This window comes from Panthera pardus, unplaced genomic scaffold (assembly GCF_024362965.1).
Source record: "Panthera pardus isolate Hobbes unplaced genomic scaffold, ASM2436296v1 HiC_scaffold_6, whole genome shotgun sequence".
NCBI classification, from domain to species: domain Eukaryota; kingdom Metazoa; phylum Chordata; class Mammalia; order Carnivora; family Felidae; genus Panthera; species Panthera pardus.
In genome coordinates, this window is record NW_026526991.1 from 64,400,652 (window position 1) to 64,425,087 (window position 24,436).

General features: G+C 42.8%; 1 protein-coding gene across 4 annotated transcripts in view; it reads right to left on the reverse strand.

The window, feature by feature from the left end:
* DIP2B (disco interacting protein 2 homolog B) overlaps nt 1–22,256 on the reverse strand; it is a 225,249-nt gene extending 202,993 nt beyond the window's left edge. For all 4 annotated transcript variants that reach the window (XM_019419347.2, XM_019419345.2, XM_019419346.2 and 1 more), the window contains exon 1: nt 22,036–22,256. In XM_019419347.2, coding sequence (XP_019274892.1) covers nt 22,036–22,135 — 100 coding nt within the window. In that variant the 5' untranslated portion in view covers nt 22,136–22,256. The remainder of the gene's footprint in view (nt 1–22,035) is intronic.
* Between the last annotated feature and the right edge of the window lie 2,180 nt (nt 22,257–24,436).

Consider the following 24,436-nt stretch of genomic DNA (forward strand, 5'->3'; position numbering starts at 1 on the left):
TCCCAGAGGCTAAGAGAGGTCACAGCTTGTAAATAGCAGAAATGGGACCTGAACCCAGTGATCTTTTCCAAGTTAACCTCACTCACTGCCTCTGATGTGTCTCTCACCTCAGAATGCTTTCCCAGTTGATTCCCAGAAAAGCCAACAGAAATGAGAATCTGGTAAAAGGGTCCAGACGTCTGGTCTCTTTCAGAATTCTTGAGTGCTGTCTCTGAGACATACACACACACACACACACACACACACACACACACACACACACACACTAAACTCAGGAAAATAGGGATCTGGCTACAACTTAGTTGTCCATGAAAATGAGAAATGGGTTCTCAGCTTGTTGATGCCAAACTGACTAGATAACTCTCCTTCCCTTGGTTCTCATCAAGAATGCCAATAAAGTTAATTTTCTTCCTCCAAATAAAGGCCTACCTGGAGTTCTAACTATTCAACTAATGGCTAAAAAGCTTAGAACGTGGGTGAGTGAGGTGGGGACACAGAGGGTTTTCCCCCACCACCCATGAAATCTTGGATGGCTTCAAAAAAATGAATTCTAAGTATTGAGCTAATTGTGATACCAAGTCATAATTAGCATAGCTTAGTCAGCCTCTGATTTCACCTTATGTCAAAGAAAAGAAAAAAAGCTACTTCTCTCCACCTCCAAAAAGTGACAGGTGCTCTTCACATTATGAACTTGTTTTCCCTGATAGGGCAGTTAAGTAAGTGATTACAATTTGCAACTTGCTCTAAGCAAAACACCTTTTACTCTTAGAATCTGATCCCCTTCTGAAAGATCCTGTGTTCACTTTACAGGGAACATGTTTTAACATGTGAGAAATGCAAAAACAGAAGCAGCCAGACTCAAGGCCAACTCTAGCCTGCCTTGTACAGCTTCACTGTCAGAGGTCAATTTGTAATAATGGCTCATAAGGTTAATAGCAAAAGAAAAAAAAAATCAGCTTGTTTGGGTTATTTAAATTCAACAGGAATCTAGAAGACCATAAAACCCATCCTGACTGCTGTATTTTCCCTGTCAGAAATTCCTGAGAAATATGTAGTCTTGAACTTGATGAGATCAAAAAGAGAGACTTCTCAACAAGTGAGAATTTATTACTAAACTGTTAATTGAAACAAAATGGACACTTTAATATTCTTTAATTCTAGATAAAACCTGATGAGGTGAACAAATATGGTCATGTCTTGTTCCTTATGACTCACTGAGATACTGTCACATCCTCTTTCTACTACCTCTGCTTCTAAACAGACCAATCATTTTAGATAACAGGTTGTCAAAAGTTGGGAAAGCAGTTTCCTGTGAAATGAATCAGAAATAAATCACTGGAAAACCAGCCTGGTTAGAACCAGAGGACTTGTTAACAAAGAGTTACTCTACTTGACTCAAGGCTCAAGTTTCTCTTCACTGTATTTCAAAGTGGGAAAAGTGAGCCTCATGCACTGCCTTTCCTTTGACTTCCTTAGGGAGTCCAAGGACAATCTCGTGCTGTTTGTGGGTCTCAACAAGCTGGGGTTCTCACTGGTATGTATATTCCCTTCTCTCAGCTCTCAGCCACTCCCTACATTGTCGGAGACTGGAGACCTCTTGTCTCACCTACTCTTACTCATGCTCCCTGGCACAGCCTTACCTCACCTACCCTTTATGTCACTGACCACAACCTCGTGTGTGCCTACAATTACATATCCAGGACTTTCCACATAAGCATAGCTGCTTGAGTGGGAGTGGCTTTTTTGTATGACCTCACAAAGCATTTTCCAAGGATATATACATGATACTCATTCTTATTTTTAACTCAGAGAATACTCATAAGACCATCAGGAGAGAACTCCCCCAACTTCCTCCTCCACCACCTATAAATATCTGCTCCTGTTCCCGTCCTTTCTTCCTTTCCTTCTGTGTCTTCAGGAGTCACTCCTGTATCCTGGATAACTGCTCCAGCAGTGCTTGGGATCTCACTTTCCTGACTCACGGAGACCACGTTCCATCATGTCCTTTCTACTCTACACCTTCAACCTCTCCTCTCCAAAACCTCTACCCTTGCTCCCACAAAGGAGCATGCTCAAGTCTCTCCCTTCTTAATATAATTCATTAATACAGCCACCACATATTTATTGAGTGCCTACTGGGTGCCAGGAGCTCTTTTCTACCTCAAGCTAAAGGGGTGAATAAAAGGAAATTCCTCTCCTCACGCAACTTTGCTTTCTCATATGCAGAGAGATAAACGTATAACCATTGTAGTTACTATTCTTTCTCTCCTTCACCTCACGCAGCCCAGCTTGAAAGAGCAGTATACACTGCCTGCCTCTACTTCCACTTCCTCTTCCACCTTGGATTCCTTACTGCACTACTCCCAACAGGTGTGCAGTCCCCTGCCACAACACAATTAAAACAGCTCAGGGCAAAGTCATCACCAATGACTTCCTCCACTTGTAAATTTCAAGGGCATTTCTCAGTCCACTCTTGGTTAAATTCTCAGCAGCAACAGACACTTCTTGCAATTCCCTGTTACTCTGTTCTTCTCCCACTTTGGTCATGCATACCTCCCTGGCCACTCTTTCTCAGATTCCTTTTCTTCAGCTTCCTCTTCGAATGGTGGTACTTCCAGAACTCTACATTTAATCTCTTCTCATTCAGTGTGCTCCCCTTGGACCACCTCGGTCATGCCCATGGCTTCCATGGTCAGTGATGACCACTCAGGAATACTGAATGTGTATCTTCAGGACAGGCTTTTCTGAAGAGTTACACACACATGGCCAACAACCTGCTTCTCCACCTGCATGGCCCAAAGACCTCTCAATAACACTGAATTTATCTCTTCCTGTAGGCAAAACTGTTCTTCTTCCTCTATTCCCTGTACTAGGAAATTGTGCCATCATCCTCTCAAGATGCTAAGCCAGAAAACTTAGAGTCAACCCCGGTTCTGCTATCATATCATAGGCCCTCCTCTTCTACACTAGTTGCATCAATTCTGCCTCCTCAAATACCTCTTTTTGTTCCCTCTTCCCTAATCCTACTGCAGAGACCACTGGCTCATTTCAGTGGCCTCATTACAAGTTCCCCTGTCCTAAGAGGGCATCTTTTGGGATGAGCACTGGGTGTTGTATGGAAACCAATCTGACGATAAATTTCATATATTAAAAAAAAAAAGAAAACAAGAAGTTCCCCTGTCCTGTCTTGTCCTCCTGCTCTGTTCTTATCTATTCAGGGCTATTCTTCATTATATTCAATGGGAGTGGTACCCCTTGGTTGTATGACCCGGAAGGCTGAAATCACCCTCCTCTGGGGCAATCTTTACCAAATACAGAGGTCAACCACTCCTACTTACAATTCTGCAATGATTGCACATCACCTATATGGATGGATCAACTCTTTCACCTGAAGAAAAGTGATGGGGGATGGAGGGCTAGAAGAGGCACAAGGCACAGCCTGAAGAAGCCAGCCAGGAAAATATGTTATTTAAAAATTTTTAAATATAAAATTATATTTTGTCTTTAATTTTTGATTCTGCATAATATATTCATGTTTTAATACAACCATAATTTCCCCCAAATCCAATTAAATGTCTACTCCAAGAAGACGTATCGTGCGTATCCTATAGCTTTGCATACCTCCTGGCACATCCACACAAACTCCGCTGAGAAGCAAGGACCCACACGATAAAATTTAAGATTCTAAGGCCCACCCCTGCCATGCTCTCAACCCTGCTCACCTGTCCAGGCCCACTGGACTACTGAGCTTACCTTTATGCTCTAGCAGTCACTAAATCATCAGAATTCCTCAAACATGCTACAATGATGCACAAATCCATGCTTTTCTCAAAACCTGAAGTATCCTTCTCCCTTGTCGGTGTGCCCACCGAACTCCTATCCAACTGTCAACTCTGAGACCGTGCAATACTACTACAGGCGCTCCTTCCCAAAATGCTCCAGGTACACTAATGCCCCTTGCATAAGCGCCTTCAGTGCTTATACGTGCATTCTTTAGGTGGTTTATGAGGCAATAAAGATGCTGTTCACAACATCTTATCTCTACAAATAACTACCAAAAAACGGTCATGTCCCATCCTCCTGATGACAGTCAAATTTACTGAAAGTTGTTTTGTTTTTGAAATTCTTCTATTTCCTCTCATTCATTGATTAGCCCATTATAATTGGGCTTCAGATGCCCACATCACTGCATTAAAATCACTCTCACCAAATTCATAAACCACCTGGTGGCTAAATCCAACAAATCCATCATATCCTTATCATTCTTTTTTTTTTAATTTTTTTTTTTTTTAACGTTTATTTATTTTTGAGACAGAGAGAGACAGAGCATGAACGGGGGAGGGGGAGAGAGAGAGGGAGACACAGAATCGGAAGCAGGCTCCAGGCTCTGAGCCATCAGCCCAGAGCCCGATGCGGGGCTCGAACTCACGGACCGCGAGATCGTGACCTGAGCTGAAGTCGGACGCTTAACCGACTGCGCCACCCAGGCGCCCCATCCTTATCATTCTTGTGTTTGCAGCATTTAATCATTTCCTCTTTTGTCTTTCTGACCTCAAACTCTCCTGATTTTCCTCCTCCAGCTTTCTTGCTAAACCCCCAGCCACTTCCTCCTACTTGACTTTACAGGTTTTCATTTCCTCTGCCCATGTCAGCATTTCTTAGGGGTCTGTCTGAAATACTCCTCTCTGTTCATGACACACGCTCTTTCCTGGGTGAACTCATCTATTCTCATGGCTTTAACTATCATCCTGTTTTAGATAAAGCTAGAAACCAAATTTGGGTTCATATACCCGATTCCGATAGTCTTCACTGATCACCACTTCTGCAAGGATAGCGGTTTTGGAATATATAAAGTTAACAGCAGCATAGTGGCATAAAAGACAGTGCTAACCAGGTGCCAGGCACTGTTCTAGTAACAGGTAAATATTTTTTATGTATTAACTGATTTTGTTCCCACATAAATCCTATAAAGTAAACACTATTATTATCCACATTTTACAGGTAAGGAAACTGAGACAACTGAAACTGAGTACAAGAAAAAGAAAAAGAAAGAAGCCCCACCACTAATGAATAACTCTTTCTTTGAACAATTATAAGGAAAACTTAGAAGGTGATCAAATCAAATTCAGGATTCTGAAGAATTTACTTCTTCTGACAATGGTGATCTTCTGCTAATTAACAACAATCACCTTAGTCATGTTTTTTCAACACGGTAATCATTTTAATCATGTTTCTTTCAGTCTTTACTGAAATAAGATAATCTTAATTATTAAGATGTTTCACAAGCTCTATTTCTCAACCACAAAGATAAACTAGAAGCTCATGACAGAATAATAAATAAATGGAATATTTGAGATTTTACTGTATTTATGCAATGTGCCAACTTACGTTAGCGTTTGAACAATATCTTGGACACAGATATTCAAATAGGCACCTGAGAAAAAACTGGTAGGACCTAGGATAAAAGTGTTATGTGTGTACAGCTGGACATACTATGGGTGGCTCATGAGTGTCCTGAGTCTAGCTGGCACATGCTAGGTTAAACTGACCAAAGGCCTGATCTAGTTCAACAAACCTAATATTTACCACACGGCTAAATATTTCACTCCCCTGGTTTTCCAACATTTTGCCAAAGATATAATGTGGCCAAGAAAAGATGTACGAGAAACAGGCATATGAAATATTTAGCTTTTCTCAACCAGGACCAACCAGTTAAACCAAAATGAAGGTTGCTGACAATATCTGGTCTACAGAAAAACCCACCCAATTAGCTTACACCTCAGATCAGATCATGTGAGTAATACATTTGGTTAAAGTAAAACAAAAAGAGAATCAACTTTGCATGGGCAAAATACAGTGAAACAGAAGGGGTGTGCGTCCCCTGCATGCAGGGAGCCAGGTGCTCAGTGGTGTGGCTCCAGCGGTCGTGAAGCACTGTACCAGGTGTGGGACTGGATCTTCTGTAATAAACACCAGCTGAACTGAATGAGCAAAGTAGCCAGGTAGGCTGATGAAATGGAAAGTTGTGACACATCATCCACTATAAAAGTCATATGGAAAATCAGAGGGCACAAACAGGTGAGGAAACAAAGGAAAAACAAATTCACTTCAGAAACTAACCAGAAAATGCCAGGAACACCATGAGCCCCTGAGTTCCAGTCCTGACCAGTTCCCACAGGGGCTCCCCTTCTTTCCTGCCAGAGGCCTTGGGGCCAGAGCCCACACTTCTTTAATCTGTAAAGCTACACCATCTAAGGAATCCCGTTGGAATCTTCTGCCTGCAAAATCCATCTGTTCACTGAACAAGTGTCTACTGAGAGTCTTCTATTCTAGACCGTGGACATCCAGCAGGGAAACAAGGCAGCAAGGTCCCCTACAGAACTAACATTTTACTAGGGGAGCATCAGATAATAAATAAATACAGGAACAAGATCATTTCAAATGACGGTATGCATTAAATCAGAAAATGTAAAACAGAAAAAGAAAGTAACAAGAGAGATGTGATGGAGAGAAATGGGAGGAGTTACTTATTTGAACCTGGCAGTCAGGGAAGGCATCTCTGAGAAGGTAACTTTTGAGCTGAGACAGAAAGGAGGCAGAGTTGTTGGCCAAGCACAGATCTTGGAGAGGAGCGTTCCAAGCAGAAGCAAAGCAAAAAACAAGGCTTTGAAGTGGGGACAAGCATGGTGAGTTCAAGGAAGAGGAAAAGAGACTCACTGCCCTTGGGTTTTTGCTCAAATGCCATCTTAGGATCCCCGACCACCCTATTTTAAATCGCACCCACTGACTCAGCCCCCGTATTCTGTATCCCTCTTCATGATTGATCTCCTTTGAAATTTTTACCATCTGACAAGCAAAATAGATTACTTATTAATTTTTGTCTATTCCTACAGAATGTAAGCCCCCTAAGGGCAGGGATTTTTGTTACTGTAACCACTGCTCTGTTGCCTGTACTTGTGTGGCACATAGTAGGCCACAATAAATAGCAGCTAAATAAATAAAAGGGAAAGGGAAAGAGAACAGGGGGAGGGAGGAAAGAGTAAAAAACAGAACAGAGAGAAGGAAGAGAAGAGGAAGGAGAGAAGTCAGCCAATGTGGCTGAAGCACAGTGGATGAGATCAACAGATGAGGGGTTGGGACTGTGCAGGCCTTAGAGACCATAGAATGGAGTCTGAATTTTATTTTAATGCAAAAAGAAGCCATCGAAGGGTCTTATGGCAGAAAAGCAACATGATCAAATCTGTGGTTTAAAAAGCTCACTGTAGGGGCGCCTGGGTGGCGAGGTCGCTTGAGCAGCCAACTCTTGATTTCGGCTTGGGTCATGATCTCACGGTTCGTGGGATGGAGCCCCGCATGGGGCTCTGTGCTGACAGCACGGAGCCTCTTGGGATTCTCTGTCTCCCTCTCTTCTCTGCCCCTCCCCAACTTGTATGCGCACTCTCTCTCTTTGTGTCTCTCAAAATAAATAAATAAACTTAAAAAAAAAAAACTAAATAAACAAAAAGCTCTCTGTAGCTGCTATGTGGAAATCAGTGACAGAGAAGACAGCAAGGATACTAGGAAGGAGCTAGCCAAGCCAGAGATGAACAGGCCAGGCAATGATTAGCAGTGAACAGTGTTAGAGAGAAACAGACTAAGGATACTTTTCAAGGTGGTACCAAAAAAACTGAGGCGCCTGGGTGGCTCAGTCAATCAACTTCGGCCAACTTCGGCTCAGGTCATGGTCTTACAGTTCGTGGGTTCCAGCCCCATGTCAGACTCTGTGCTGACAGCTCAGAGCCTGGAGCCTGCTTTGGATTCTGTGTCTCACTCTCTATCTGCCCCTCCCCACTCACACCCTGTCTCCCTCTCTCTCAAAAATGAAAAATGAGAAAAATAAAAAATGAAAAAAACTACAGAGGAACTAGATATGGAGAGTTGGACTTAAAGAAAAAGAAGAATCAAGGGTATGTCAGCTTTCAATTTATTGCTTCTCAGCTCCCAACCTACCCTTCATTGCCTGTTCTGTGAAAATTAAGATGGACCCTTTAAATAATTTTCTTTTGCCTGATACCTGAACGTTAAGCTAGTCTGTAGCTGGTCTACAGACACTGCAAGAGGAAAGGTCTTTTGTTTCTGGTTCCAGTGTGCTCCTCTTGGCAGCATAAATAGAACATCAAGAAGTTCAGTATTTCTGGGGCTCCTGGGTGGCTCAGTCAGTAGAGAATCTGACTTCGGCTCAGGTTATGATCTCACAGTTCCTGAGTTTGAGCCCCATGTCAGGCTCTGTACTGACACCATGGAGCCTGGAGCCTGCCTCGAGTTCTGTGCCTCCTTCTCTCTCTGCCCCTCTCCTGCTCATGCCTCTCTCTCTAAGATAAATAAACATGTAAAAATCATTTTTTTAAAGAAGTTCAGTATTTCTGATGTCCTATGGAGTCCCAGCCAGCTTATTTTAAGATCTTTGCTAATCTGAGAATTTGAGAAGACAAGTGGTCTAAGCTCATGAAACTTTCATGTTTTTAGAATTATTTTTCCTACATATACAAGGACTTGGGCACTTTATTCTGTTCATTCGTCTTTATTCAAATGCTAATACCATCCTGCTTAGAGCATAGTGATTTTAGACTCTGCTTCAATACATGGTAAAGCAAGGACCACCTCACTATTTTGTTTCTAAATTTGCTTGGCTATTCCAAAACATTTATTCTACTATATGCACACTGAGATCATTATCTAATTCCCCACTACCCAAAGAACTCTCCACTGAAGCTCTAATGAATTTCTGTTAATTTTATATATATTTAGTCCTCCCATCTGGGAATATGTTATATATTTACATTTTTTCAGATCTTGCTTTTACATCCTTGAGAGTTTATAATTTTCTTCACATGGATCCTGTGCCTTTTTTGTGATATTTACCCTGAAGTATTTGAAAATTTTTTTAATACTATTACGAAGCCTTTTTCTCCTCACCAAGGCAGTTCATTCCCATACTTACCCCTGCCAACATCCCAATGATAGCAAAGAATGCTATTACACCCCACCCATCCCCATACTACCCTGATCCACAACGTCTGAGTTTTGCTGAAATCATTTAGACTATTTTTTTTAATGTTTATTTATTTATTTTGAAAGAGACAGAGAGCACTGCATGCAGTGTGGACATGTAGCGTGAGCAGGAAAGGAGCAGAGAGAGAGGGTGAGAAGAGAATCCCAAGCAGGCTCCACACTCAGCACAGAGCTCGATGCAGGGCTCCATCCCACGACCATGAGACCATGACCTGAGTTGAAATCAAGAATCAGATGCTTAACTGAAGGAGCCATCCAGGCACCCCTAGTCTATTTCATTCAGACAATCAGGTTTTCTGCTGTAATAGGTCTCTTCTGTTTCAAAAATTCTTACTTAGCATTTATATTACACATTCTTTGTCACTTGCTATGAATGTAATTATATGAATATGACATATATACCCTTATGTCAAAGTCCATTATCCATCACTGTTCCCTTTCTTCCTCTAATCTTGGGGTCTCTGTTTCACATTATCTGTTTCATTAGGGTACACTGCTTAGATTGGAGCCTGTGGGTGATACAATCTCTGCATCTTTGCACACTCACAGAGCTTTCTTTTCCCCAAAGGGTACATGTCTATTCTGCATACAGGATTCTTGGAGTAGAGACCTCTTTTCTCAATAGTTTGTGGATGTTTCTCACACCATTATCAAAGTTGCAGTATTGCAAATGAGAACAGTCTGTTTTCTTGTTGTTGCTGTTTTAACTTCATCTTTCTATCTAGGAGCTCATAGGATGTCTTTCTATCAGTGAATTCAGGAATTCTATCAGTAGATGCCTAGGTTTATGCCATTCCTCATCAGTCTTGCCTGGAACACAGCACACTCATTCAAATCTGCAGTCTTTTTCAATTTGCAATCTTTTCTCAGCTCAGGGCATTTTTCTTCTATTACTTATTTCTCCTTCTAAAATTTTATTGTATGCATTTTAGGTTTCCTGGATCTAGTCTCTGAGTCCTCTGCCTTCGTAAGTTCCCACTCTAACTCTTGGCGTTCTTGTTCTAAGCTCTCAAATTTAAACTGGGTTTATAAAAAGAGGGCAGTAGAGATGTGCTAAAGCTGCCATCTTCCCAGAATCATTTCAAATGGGACCCTTTTAAATGCTATGTCATCATTCAAGCAGAAAACAAAAATGCTTCTACGTGCTTAAAAAACAATTACTTAAATTAACATATTAATATTGTTTACGCCCAAACAGCTATTTGTTGGGAAGTTACTAGATTGAAAGCTCCCTGAAAGAAGGCAATTTGCCTTCCTTGCATCTCTCATCCTTTCAATAGGTCTTATAAATAAATGTGTTCAGCACACCTTTACTGATATATTGATATGCTGAGCACTTTACATGAGTTCCAAAAGGTAGAAGACCTTGCCATTACACTCACAAAAGTCCAAATGAGGGGGCAAAATAATTGAAACAAATAATAGTGGTCAGTTAGGTGTTAAACTCTGTTACCGCATACGATGGTCTAAAAATAGAAGAGATTAATATGAACTAAAGCAGTCAGCTGGCTTCATGACCAAGGGAACATTAGCCAGACCCTAGAATATGGGGAAATTTTAATAGGAAAGAAGGCAGTCCTAACAAAGAAAGGAGTCACTGCAAAGGCAGAAAGAAAAGAATGAGCCTGTCAGGAAAAACGGTGAGGAAACCAGTCTGACTATAATAGAAGAGTCCGGTGGAGACTAGTAAAAAATAAGAAAAGACAGGGAGGCTGATGACAGGGTCTAGACTCATTCACTGGTTGAGTAAGTATTGAAAAGCACTTATGCTGAAGGATGTCACATGCTGTCCTCAAACAGCTTACAAAGGGAGGTGAGAATATGTATGCAAAAACATATGCATGTTATAACACATGCATATATCTATGTTTGAGATCGTCTGAAAAATAGCTATAATACAGGGGTAATGTTAGCAATCAGAGCTTAGAGAACCAACAAATGAGGAAGGTGGTGTTTTGAACAGGAAGTTCATCTTCCAGTACTTCCCTTGGTCCTTGGAAAAAAAACAAGCAAAGAACTATGGGAGAAAAATTCATACCAATGCTTTTTCTACATGTTTAATTTAAAAATGAAAGTTTCTCCAGACCAGAGAAAAATCCAATAAAGGATGGCAACTCTTTAAAATTTTGAGACAGAAAAAAAAATTTTGTAACTACGTATGGTGATGAAAATTATTATAGTTATTATGATCATTTTACAATATACACAAATATCCAAGTGTTATGTTGTACACCTGAAACTAATATAATGTTGTATGTGAAACCTTACCTCAATTAAAAAAAATGTAAGACAGCCTGTTTGCCTCGGTCACAGATTTACTAAACAAAAAACTATCAGAAGTTTCTACCTAGTAATTCCTGCGGGGTTGATTTTTTAAAAGGAGATTCAGTGACAAGACTGGTCAGCACTGTAACGCAAGCATGCCTGACCTGAGTTAAAACCCACAAGTTCCAGGCTATGAGTAACTTGAAACAACAGAATCCAAGGTTCTTCAGAAAAAAAAGGAGACAGAGAGAAGAAAGAAAAACCCTAAGATGCTTTAATTCATCCATGAAAGCAATAATGCTCTAAAAATAAAGAGATATTAGAGCACTATTCCTTCACAAAACAAGAAATAATTCCAAGAAAATAATCAATTGAAGTACATGTCATTTACAGGGGCGCCTGGGTGGCTCAGTCCATTAAGCGTCCAACTCTCAATTTCGGCTCAGGTCATGATCTCAAGGTCATGGGATCAAGCCCCGAGTTGCACTCTGCACTGGGCATGGGGCCTGCCTAAGATTCTCTCTCCCTCTCTCTCTGCCCCTCCACTGCACATGCACATGCTCTCTCTCAAAAATAAATAAATAAATAAATAAATAAACAAACAAACAAACAAATAAATAAAATACATGTCACAGAAGTACCTGCATTAACTTCTACGTTGACTTTAAATTTGAACATTAAATACCCTAAGAAAAAAGCAAAACACTAAAAACACTTTCTGAACAAGAATGTAACCACAATCCTCTCTACAGTCTAGAAGTTCAAGATCAGTGCAAACCAAGGACCTTTCAAAGACAACAGACCCCTGGATCTTCATTTAGGACTGTCCTGTGTAGCATCCAAAATATTTTCCTCTTGCATTTCCCCCTTTCAGCTTCTCATCATCATCATCTCAATTCAAGGAAGAAAAATTAATTTCACATCTCTTCTCTGAAAATAGGACAGAACAGGGGCGCCTGGGTGGCTCAATCGGTTGAGCGTCTGACCCTTGATTTCGGCCCAGGTCATGATCTCACGGTTCATGAGATCGAGCCCCGCATCAGGCTCTGTGCTGGCAGCATGGAGCCTGCTTGGGATTCTCTCTTTCTCTCTCTCAAAATAAATAAATAAACATTAAAAAAAAAAAAAGAAAAGAAAAGAAAAGAAAATAGGACAGAACATTCCCATTCTTTCCCCTCCAGGCAGCGCCACCTCCAAAACTCCACAGACAGAAGCTGCATCCTAAGAAAACTAGAGCCCAATAGTTAGGATGGAAAAGAATTTTGCTGAAATGATTTGAAACATGATTCAGGGAGACAGAGGCAGATGGCAGTGTGGAAACCTATGGAGTCTGGAGCCAAGCAGACTTGGGTTCCCATCCCAGCACACTGTACTCTCAGGCTTCACGTTCTTTAACAAGTCTCTAGAAAATGGAAATCACACACCTATCTTCAGCAGTTTTAGATTAGAAGCACATTTCTAAGACTTGCCTGAGATCACACAATAAATGGCAAACACAAGACCTAACCCAATTCTAAATGACCATTAAGTCCACTGTTTGGTTTTTAAAAAAAAAATTTTTTTTAACGTTTATTTATTTTTGAGACAGAGAGAGACAGAGCATGAACGGGGGAGGGTCAGAGAGAGGGGGACACAGAACCTGAAACAGGCTCCAGGCTCCGAGCTGTCAGCACAGAGCCCGACGCGGGGCTCGAACCCACGGACCACGAGATCATGACCTGAGCCGAAGCCGGCCGCTTAACCGACTGAGCCACCCAGGCGCCCCTGTTTGGTTTTTTTAAATGTTTATTTATTTTTGAGAGTGAGAGAGACTGAGCATGAGCAGGGGAGGGTCAGAGAGAGAGGGAGACAGAATCCAATGCAGGCTCCAGGCTCTGAGCTGTCAGCACAGAGCCCAACATGGAGTTCGAACTCACAAACTGTGAGATCATGACCTAGCCGAAGTCGGACACTCAATCGACTGAGCCACCCAGGTGCCCCGTTAAATCCACTGTTCTGATCTCTTTGCCATTTGTTTCAGAATGATACTGTCACTGGTAGTGAGAAAGGGAAAGATCAGGTTATGGGACCAGGTCTGGTACACACTGTATTCCTCTCCATTTCAGGTGCTTTTTAAAAGCTAGCTCAGTTCTCTCATTATGGTAAGAAGAGCTATTTATTCAGCAACTACTTACCGGCCAGCTAGGGTATATAAAGAGCTAAGCACAGGGCCTGTTACATAATAAGCACTCGATAATTGATGGCTACTTACACAGAGATCTTAACTTCTTAAGAGAGCTTAAGAAAAGCTGGCTTCTTATAAGAAATTGAGTGGAAAAGAAGTAAACCAGGCATAAAAGGGGGAAGAACATGCCAGAGTGGGCATTTCTCAGAGAAAGTGAACGTGTACAAAGGCATGGAAATGAAAAAACCCAGTGCATTCAGGGTAGCTCAAGTAGCTAGGCATGCATGGCTAGAGGGGAGAAAATCACGAAAGGCGCAGGAAATGAGGCTACAAAGGCAAGCAGATCTTGGTACACAAAGGATGCTTGGATTTTATCCCGTGGGTGGGTCATGGGTCAAACCAATGAAAAATCTTAAACAGGGACAAGGACATGATTAGATCTGTGTTTCAGAATGATCATTCCATCACAGAATAGAGAAAGACGGACTTGAGGGAGAAGGGTCTGGAGGCAGGTGGATGACTTACGAGACTACTGTAACAATCTCAGCAAGAGGTGATAAGAGCCCGAACAAAGACCAAAACGAGGTCAATGGAGGGGAGGAACAAGAACTGACAGGATTTAGTGATCCATTAGAAGTTAAGGATGACCCTCAAATTTTTGACCCAAGTAAATGGACATTCTGAAGCAGGGTTTTGTGAAGTAGGCTGAAATAAGGAGAACAGCTGCAGACTCACTAAGTTACAGCTGTCTGGGGGAACCAGTGGGATGCTGGAGCAGAGTGCTTGAAGTCAGGCCTAGAGACACAGACCAGAGAGCCATCTCACAGCCAAGAGAGCTAAAGCCCTGGGCATGGATGAGATGACTCAGCAAGTTTATGTGAAGTGAGATGAAGGCTAATGACTGATAGCAGGAACACCCATATCAGACGGGTAAGAGAAACAGAAGCTCAAGAGACAGCAGAAGAAGGAAGAGTTAGGGAGCCGGAAGGAAATGATGCCGTAAAAGGTAAGGAAGGAGAGAGTTTTATAAAAATAACTGTTCACCATATTGAATGCTGCAGGGAAAGATACTGTGTCCAGTGGGTACTTTTCAGTCTGAAATTAGAAGTCATCGGTGCCCTTGGAGACTGTTGCTTCAGAGGCTTGATAAGCAGAAGCAATGGATGAAGGAACGAGCAAAGGAAACAAAGAAAGGAGAGGAAATGTAAGCCACACCTTCTAGGAGCTATGAGAGGGAGAGAATGCATGCACATAAGAGTAAACAGTTCCAATACACGACTGTGGGAAGCTGCTTTTTTTAAACTGGGAGAAATTTCAGCATATTTATAGGCTGAAGGGAAGGAACTGAGAACCAAGTGTTAAGTGAGAGGCTGAAGATGAGAGAGAGACAAAGACAAAAAAGACTATGAATGAAGACTATGAATGAACAGATCAATCAATGGAGTAAGATGCCAAGATCACAGAGAAGCGATGGGACTGAGAATACAGTCAGAGGGATACACCGTAGAACAGGAAAGGGGATATTTCTTCCTCTGAGAAAAGAAGGAAAGGGGATAAGGGTGGGAACTGATATAGATAAGGCTTTGAGTATTGAGGAGGGAAGTGGAGGGAGTTTGGCCTTCCTCACAAGCTAATAAGAATGGTTCTTTTTTTTTTTTTTTTAAGTTTATTTATTCATTTTGAGAGTGGGGAGGGGCACAGAGAGAGGGAGAGAGAATCCCAAGCATGCTCTGGAGCCTGCCCTGGGCTCAACCTCATGAACCACAAGATCATGACCTGAGCTGAAATCAAGAGTCAGATGCTTAACTGACTGAGCCACCCAGATGCCCCAATAAGAACAGTTCTTAACTCCACTTCATAGCCCTCTTTAAGATACTGATGAAAACTATAAACTCTGCTTCCCAAAAAGATACGCATAAGCACTCATGTTCAAAATTCTACACATGATTTCAGCATTTCCAGGTCCACTGAAGCCAACTCATGAATCCAAAGAAATTGGCAATGGAATTCCAAAGAAATGGCCTTCAGAAGTGATCTTGTTCGTGGACAAGCATCCACACGGGAAAGCAAACTGCTCATTATAAACACAAATAGATGGGGTGCCTGTATGGCTCAGTTGGTTAAGCATCTGACTTTTGGCTCAGGTCATGATCTTGCAGCTCATGAGTTCAAGCCCTGCGTTGAGCTCTGTGCTGACAGCTCAGAGCCTGGAGCCTGCTTTCAGATTCTGTGTCTCCTGCCTCTCTCTTCCCCTCCCCCACTCGCACTCTGTGTGTGTGTGTGTGTGTGTGTGTCTGTGTGTGTGTGTGTGTGTCTCAAAAATAAAGAAACATTAAACATTTTTTTAAAAAACACAAAAACATGAAAAACTCTCACTTACGCCTCTAGGCTATGATCAATCACGAAAAGAGAGGGCACTACTTGATGTATACAATAGCACTACATTAGACTCTAGGAATAGGGGATATAGGAGACCATCCTTGCTTTTAGGAAAATTAGAATTTAAAGAAATGAGAGGCAAAAGCCTTGGATTTAGCAATGACTTTAGATAAAAGCAGTATCTTTAAAAAACAAAGGATCAATCTAGAGCTGAAGGGAGACAAAAATCAGACTCTAAAGATAGAAGACCAGACAAGGTTGGTGGTAAGCACAACTCAAAAAAAAAGAGGACCAAGAAAACTTTTGAAGGAGGAACTGAAAGATTTTGTTCACTAAAGACAAACGGAGGACTAAGAAAAGGAAGAGACAAAAACTATTTGAGGGCTCTGAGACCCACATGTGCCTTTTCATAGCTGTTAGATGCTTGAGTCTCAGCAACCACGCTTAAATTTCAAAGCCATTTGCCAGAACCTACAGGCTTGGAAATGTACACACGCCAGATGTCTGTATGAAACAAACCAGCTACTCTTTTTTGCCCCAGTCAACTGTCTGCAGTGACCCAACATGTGTTGAACTAAGGGTAGAGGGTGCCGACAGGAGCAACTGATGGTGGAGTGAGGTCTTACTTTAAAAAAATACGTGTACAAATTGATTCCAGTCATCACTTCCTACAGAACCATATTCTGCTAAGTAACACAAGATATTAAAAACAGCCACTCACTATGCATCCATTCACTATCAGAAACAATAAAGATTACACATACCAAGTGACCACTGAATGCCACACACTATAGTCAGCTCATTTTAAACCTTACAACTCCAATGAGATTGTCATTCCTTTAAGAACTGGAAACACTAAAATGAGGGAGGGGACAAAGTCTGTCCAAGGTCACAGAGCTAGTAAGTGAAGGCCAGGAATTGGACCCAGGCCCAACAGATGCCAAAATCTGTGCTTCTCAAATGATTACGGAACCCTGCCTCAGACCAAAGTCAAACCCCCAAGACAGGGACTTTATGTCTCACTTCAAATCAAATTGAAGTGAGCCAAAATTTACAAGAAACAGTACAAGAAAGAAATGGTTGGGAAGCTGTTTAAAGAGGTTTAAGATATGAATTACCTCTGGAGGAGCTTACAGTGGGGTGAAATGAAAAACAACCGAAATATATTAGAAAATATATTGGGCAAGCAAGCAGGAAGGAGCTCTTCAAAAAGCATTCCTGAGAGAGGACCATGGAGAAGTGTACTAATCATGATACAAATATAGTGTGAGGGCCCGTTCTGGCTGATCATCCGAACTTTCACCCCTGAGGTGCTAATCCTTACACAGGTGCTAAGCAGCCACCAGGGGTTGGGCTGAAAGTGAAGGGTTAACGATTTCTCTCATTCAAAACTCCAGCCCGATGCTATGGGGCTGTCAAACAAGAATAATTTTTCAAAAAACACATCAGAACGAGGGTGTCCAAACAAGCACTCTCCTTTACAGTAGGTGACTCATTCTACCAACCAATTTGTCACTTGTCTTCTGGAACTGCCCTCAAAACCAGTTTACGTCATTCTACTTTTTTGACAGTCACAACTCAAGTCGGTTTACAATCGCTCTAATTTTTTCGATCACACCTAGTTTGGACTCCAAAAGAATAGGGCTGCCTGGGTGTCTCAGTCAGTTAAGCACCTGACTTTGGCTCAGGTCATGATCTCGTGGTTCGTGGGTTCGAGCCCCATGTCAGGCTCTTTGCTGACAGCTCCGAGCCTGGAGCCTGCTTCAGATTCTGTGTCTCCCTCTCTCTCTGCTCCTCCCCCATTTGCGTGCGCGTGCGCGCTCTCTCTCTCTGAAATAAACGTTTAAAAAAAAAAAAAAAAAGATCCAAAATGGACTCCAAAAGAACATCACCAGTTTTTCTCTACTTGATTCCAAGTAACCTATAAAATGAAGCTCCACCCTCAAAGAAAATGTGTCACCATGAGGATTTTCAAAGGAATGTGCCACAGGCTCTGACTGCAATTCCTAAAGATGAGTTCCAGCGTAAGATGAATGTAGCCCACCAAAAACATATACATGCAAGTTTTGGGGAAACCACTTAGATAATGCCCAGTTTGGGTTATTTAAAAATCCACACCCCTGTTTTCCTTAATACTCCGAGCATTAGGTAGGACAACTGCTTAGATGTAATTTTCTGATAAACGGACATCCTATGAATTCACAACTGTGCTACGTATTTTGGGGAAAGTGGACCACTTTCCCAATTGTAGATAAAGCAGGAGGGACTCCCCAGTTTCCTGGTTCCTTAATTTTACTTGCCCACTTGTGAAATATGATCTCTAGCCAGCATCGTCCCCTTTCCCTCTTCCACTCCCCCACTGCTTCCCCACTCCTAAAGAGGATTCCCTTCAACTCCTAGCAAGGGGCCCTCTCTTATCCCTCCACCTTCAAGGTGGGCCCTATACCATGCTTTATGGACTCCAGAGATAAGTGATGGAATAGGAGAAGGGAGGATGTGACTGTAATTGTTGTGTTTGTGCTCAGAGAAGTGTTCAAGTCACAAAAGGCAGGAGTCCTTCCTGTGTTATTTTGTCTTGAATACTTTCCTGTCATCTTTGGACACTGAAAGACTTCAGCTACTTCTGACAAGCCACAGAAGTATGGGATTTATGTCCCTCTTCCCTTCATACTTACGACTGAACTGCACGGGCAAGATCACAACCATCTCGACACACAATCCCATCTTATATTTATAGTTCTCTGCTGGTTCTTTTTCACAACAACAAAGCAGATAGCTTCCTCTTTTCTTAGAAGGCAGCCTCTGTACAAAACTCTATCGTGGTCTCATATACTGTTTGGTTGGTATTTAAGTGATATCCCTACCAGATTCAGGGCTCTTTAAAAGCTGACACAGAGCCCTGCTCACCTCTGTATCCGTAGCACATAGTAGGCACAAAATAAATGTCTGTTGAAGCAAATAAGTGAATGACAGACTAGGAAGAGATTTCAGACAGAGAATCAAGGGGACTACTTAGAACTGTGGCACACAACTGTTACATAGCATTTCCTTAGAGTAAAAATGAGAGGTAACAGTGTGTGCCCTAACAGTAAAGATATTTAAATCATCCGATGGTAACAGATGCCATAATTACATGGCAGCTTAGGATAATGGCGCTTATTACGTGAGCAACTTTAGCCAAAACACTTAACCTCTTAACCTTTCGAAGTTTTCCCTTCTGTGAAAACAGAAAAGAAAGAAGGAAGGAAAAGAAAAGGTAAGAGAGGTGGTAATAACATCTATCTATTCTACCTAATCACCAAGTTGCAGCAAAGCCCAGATGACATAATGCACAGGATCATTATACAGTGTATTTTGTATGACAGGTTTCAACAAATAAATCTCATCATTAGTGTTACTTTAGATGCATACACTCGGGTAAAACATGTGAATAAAGTTCAGGCAACAGAGTTTATTGTCAAACATGTAATAGATATGGCAGGAACAAGAATATATGTGGATCATGAAGAAAATACCCAGCATGGGAATACCTGTAGAAACCTCCTACCTATTCAATTCATCTGCAGAGAAGCTCATGATTATTTGTAACTTCAACTTTAAGTGATTCTCGAGGAGCTTTCTCCGCTAAGTCCACGGTGACCTGCCTGAAGCACCAGACACAGCCCTGGGCTCTGCAACGCGCTCTGCGGCAAACAGCCCACAGAGGCACAAACCTGCATTTCAGCCCAGAGTTGGCGGAGCTATGACCAAAGCCTGCAGCCGAAAATACAGACAAGCACAAAGAAATTTCTTTCACAGTATACAGCTCAGGCTATCATTATAATTAGGACCAACTATGGCCCGAACGTTTAAAAAAAAGAATAAAATCACGGAATAAGTTCCCCCAAACCAGCAACACATGACAAACACACAGTTAAAAGCACATTTTTTTCAAAAGGAAAAAAGAAAAAAAAAAAAAAAAAAAAAACTTTTGTCAGAGCAGCAGCTGTAGAGAAAATGTACAATAAACAAACAGGCAGGATTCATTCAAAATATACTACAGACATCACAAACATATCCCATGCTATAGATCCGGGGGATAGTGGGTTGTTTTCACTTCACTTGAATCCCTAAAAATGTCTACCTATTTCTCTAGTCAAGCGTCCTCTGTACTGTATTTTTAAGCAAGAGAAAAAGACAGATGGCCAAGATGCTGATACTGCAGGCCCAAGATTTTTCAACTGTATTTTTCCCAGTTGTCCATTGCTAAAAGAGATACAGGACAACGTAGTACAAATCTACACGAAACCAACTCAAACTAAGTATATGTCAACCAAAGCAATCCTGCATCAGAAAGTAAACCAGGAACTTGTCCTGACATTCAGTTTATAGGAGTCTGACACCTTTCTAAACCAGAGAAAGGTGAGCTAATCAGTGTTAGTCCTAGAAACAGTTCCTCAGAATCATTTCTAGAAACATTCAGAGAAGTAAACAATAATCAGCTGGAAGCCGATATACCAAGAATAAGGAGCTTCCAGGATTTCCCTCTGTGTAAAAGCAATCAACTCCTATTTTTAATCTCATTCTGACACAAACAACCAGCCAAAGCGCTCCCTTTTCTGGCTAATCAAATATAGCTGATCTGTTACTATGAAGTTAACTGTTTTAAAAGTCAGATTTGAATGGAAATCATTACAGATTTAATGACAATATTTTAGTATAGGAGAAGAATGAGGTTATCTTGAGAGGCAGAACCGATGGTAAGGCTCTAAATACGTCACAGAAACCAACTCATCCACCACCACTGATTCTGGGGATGGGCAAAAAACACCCTCCTATCTGATTAATTGAAAAATAATATGTTGGCAATTAAGTGCAAATGAAAACAGCACCTCCCTATATATTGGGAAAACCTAACAGGGTTATTAAAAATTAATTATTTCCTTGTATGCCCAACAGGATTTGCAACGTTCAAAATCCACTTCTGGGTTTTCATTGTAAAGGATTGGCGGGGGAGGGGGATGGGGGAGAGAATGCTTTGATAAGTAAACAAAAAGTCCGAACTCTCCTGGGAACTTGTCACATTCTTCTCTTCCAAATCCACAGTATTTAATCCACTTGAAAAACGCCAGCAAAGAGGGCCTTTGGCAAGGAACTCAGTAAGAATATGCAACTCTGAGGACACCACCACAGTACTGACATCAAGCTTGTAGAAAATGCTGCTTTTGTCTCAGAGTCAGCCCCTGATAAAAACAGGAACTTTATGGAGAACTGATCACAACTGCACAAGAAGCCTGATCACATGCCCACAACAGAGCAACGTTTCTCTCATTGTTGTCCAAGGGACTTCTCCAATAACAGTGGCTCGATTTACTCCATTCTTTTAATTCTCAAAATAAATCCAACCCTCCTTGCACCAACCCATTGTCAAAAGAAAGAGGGTGCCGGCCAGGATTTGCATGTAACCGGTAGTCACCCTCCTTCTCTCTTCAAAGACTCCAAAAGGTGATCAGATGCGGAAAATTCACCCCGAATACAGGCACCAGGAAAAAAAACCCTATGACAAAGGTGGTGTGAAAACAGCACAGTGGGTCTCTCTCTGGGTTAATGCCACTGCTTCCAATCTCCCTAGGACCCTCAGTGGCCCACCCTGCTCCTAGCTCACTCCTGTCACTGGGGAGGCATCTCGCATTGTTAAAGAAGGAGGAAGAAGAAATGCTGCGGATTTCCCATGTATCTTTCTCTTTTTCTGGAAGGGGGAGGGGAGCTGAAACAGGCATGGGGCCCTCCCCTCGAAAAGGGTAGAGGACAGGCGAAAGCTGTCAGCCACCCTGCTCTCAGCCTCAGCCTCACCCCCACCCCCACCGTGCCCAGACGCCCGGGCAGAAGCGGGAGGGCGCAGCTTTGTCTCGGGTTTTGAGGGGCAGGGAGTGCAGAAACAGCCCGGGCCCGGGGAGGACTTCTCCCCGAAGCCCCTGCTTAACCCCTACCCAGAGAACACAATGAACGACTCAGGAAACCCACTTCATGGGGTGCGAGAGCAGGGAAGACGACCCTTCGGAGCACGGGCCAGATTTCCGGCACCCTCCTCCCATCTCGCCCGCACGGCCAGCACGGCGCGCGGCGAGGACCTGCTCTCCCTGTCGCCGCGATCCGCAGCGGCGCCCGGGCGCTCGCTCCCCCCGCCCGGTTCCTACCCTCCGAGAGCTCCAGCTCCAGCTCCGCCAGTTGCGCCCGCACTTCGGGCGGCAGCGCCGCCACCGCGGCCGGCGCGGGCTCCAGGCCTCGCTCCGCCATCCGGGCTCCGCCAGCCACACTCCGGAAGACAAGAGAGGGGGCCGAAGGAGGGACGGACTGACGCGGGCCCACACCCGGGCTACAGGATCCGGCTCCGGCCGCCGAGCTCCGCCGCTGCCGCCGCCGCCGCCGCCGCCGCCATGAGCAAAAGTCACGTGAGCGCGGTGGCCCCGCCCCCGGGCCGAGGACGCACCGCCTCCGCAGCCAGGCGTCGCTGAGGACTCGCGGGCTTACGGCGCCCTCTACTGGGAATCTCCTAAAACGACGAGTCCAAGCCCGCCACCCGGAGCTCTCCTAGGCGAAAGGAGCTCGAGGTGTTGATGTCAGCGTGGACGCGCGTAGCGTTTACCTTTTACGAGCTCATAAGCAAGTTTTCAGAGGACCCAAGCCTCACCTTTTCCACTTCTCTTAGTAGTGTATGCCTTTGTCTTGTTCTCTCCTCAATTTTCCCCTGATTGGCATCTACCCATTTTTGAGGACCAGAACTCAGGCCACTTTTTTTTTTTTGACTGATAAATGATTTTTTTTTTTTTTTTTTTTTTTTTTTTTTTTTTTGTAATTGTATCACCGGCCTTTTCTTTTACTGGGACTTCCCAGTCCCACTTCCCGGGAGCTCTCTGTTTCTTTCAGTTCTAGCATTTAAGGCAATGGATGGAGAATCTCCTTCCTTCTACCTAGAAATTCTAACTACTTGTAAGTGGGGAACTTAATCTTATCTTTTTGTACTCTTCAATGTTTGACTTAATAGATATTCCAAAAATATTAACATTTAATTCAATGTAAGGAGGATCCAAACATTTGTGTATTTTTACCAGGAAATACTGGAGCAGATTAAATAGTCATTCATTCATGTTCTATCATAGTATTATACATATATTTTTTATGCCAAAGTTCACCTTCACAATTTGAGAGATTTCAGCCCCTTTTGTACTGATCCAGAATTGGTCTTTTGAGAGAAAAGGCCACAACATCTATTCAGTAGGAGTTTCTAGACAGTATTGTACCATTTATGGGCTGAAAGGAAAATTATTTTTTAGTTGAGAAAAGAATTTAAGCTTGAAAAAAGAAATCTGACATCATGGTTGATTGAGGAGTAGATGGAAATTTCCTTTTAACTGCAACAATGTAAGGAGAATCTTAGGAATGTATATCTGTGTCCTCTGGTTTAGGTAGGACTGTTGAGAATTTTTTTAGGTCTACAAATTGGTTGACATTCCTCCCATCAAAAAGTGAGGTCCAGTTTCGCTCCCCTGAATCTGAAAGGGCTTCTGACAGCTTTGACCAATAGAATATGGCACAAGTGATACTATGTAAATTCTGAAGTTAGGTTCTAGAAGGCCATGCAGCTTCCCCTGGTTCTCTTGGAATTCTCCCTCTCCAGAGAACCCCTCTGAAGATCCTCCCTCCCAGGGTGCTCTGAGAACTCAGTAGCCGTGCAGGCAGCTGTCCACATGGAAAGCCACATGAGGTGCTCTGCCCAACCTCCCCAGCTCAGCCCAGCCTTATCATCGTCCTAGCCCAACATGAAGAAGCCTGAAGATGACTCCAGCCCCTAGACATTTGAGTCTTCCCAGCTGAGGTCCCAAACAATGTGGAGGAAAGACAGCTCATGCCTGTCACGCCCTGTCCAAATTTCCTGCGAACATAATAAAATGGTTATCCTATTATGCCTCTGAGCTCGGGGTGGTTTGTTATACAATAGACTACCACAAGAAAGATCTTAGCAGGTGTTCTTGTTTACCCTCCCAATAGCCCTTACCCCCTCTTTCCTTGTCACTAGACCACACCAATCCTATTGAGGCTGAATATGCTACACACGCACTTTTCTGCCCTCCTTGGCGTGTGTGTGATCCCCTGGGGGAACTAGTGGAGGGGGAACATCTGTGGATGATCTCCCTTCTTGATGAGACAAATACGTGCACAAGGAGAAAATGCCCCTTCACTTCCTTCCTGTCTTTGGGTGTTGTCCACTTTAGGGTACCAGCAGTCATCCTGCAACCATAAGAGGAAAGCTAAGAGAAGCACAGAGACATCACCTAGAACTTGACAGAATTGGTCTGCTAAAATAACGAATTCTGGAACCACCTATGTTAGGCTTCTCCTTACATGAGAAAATAGGTTTAAGCCTGTTTTAGTTTCATAGTCTGCTGTTTACAGCCAAAAGCTTCCCATGTGATGCTCAATTTACTACCTAAAAATGGAGTATTATGGGACGCCTGGGTGGTTCAGTAGGTTAAGCATCTGACTCTTGGTTTCTGTGCGGATCGTGATCGCAGGGTGGTGAGATCAAGCCCCACATCA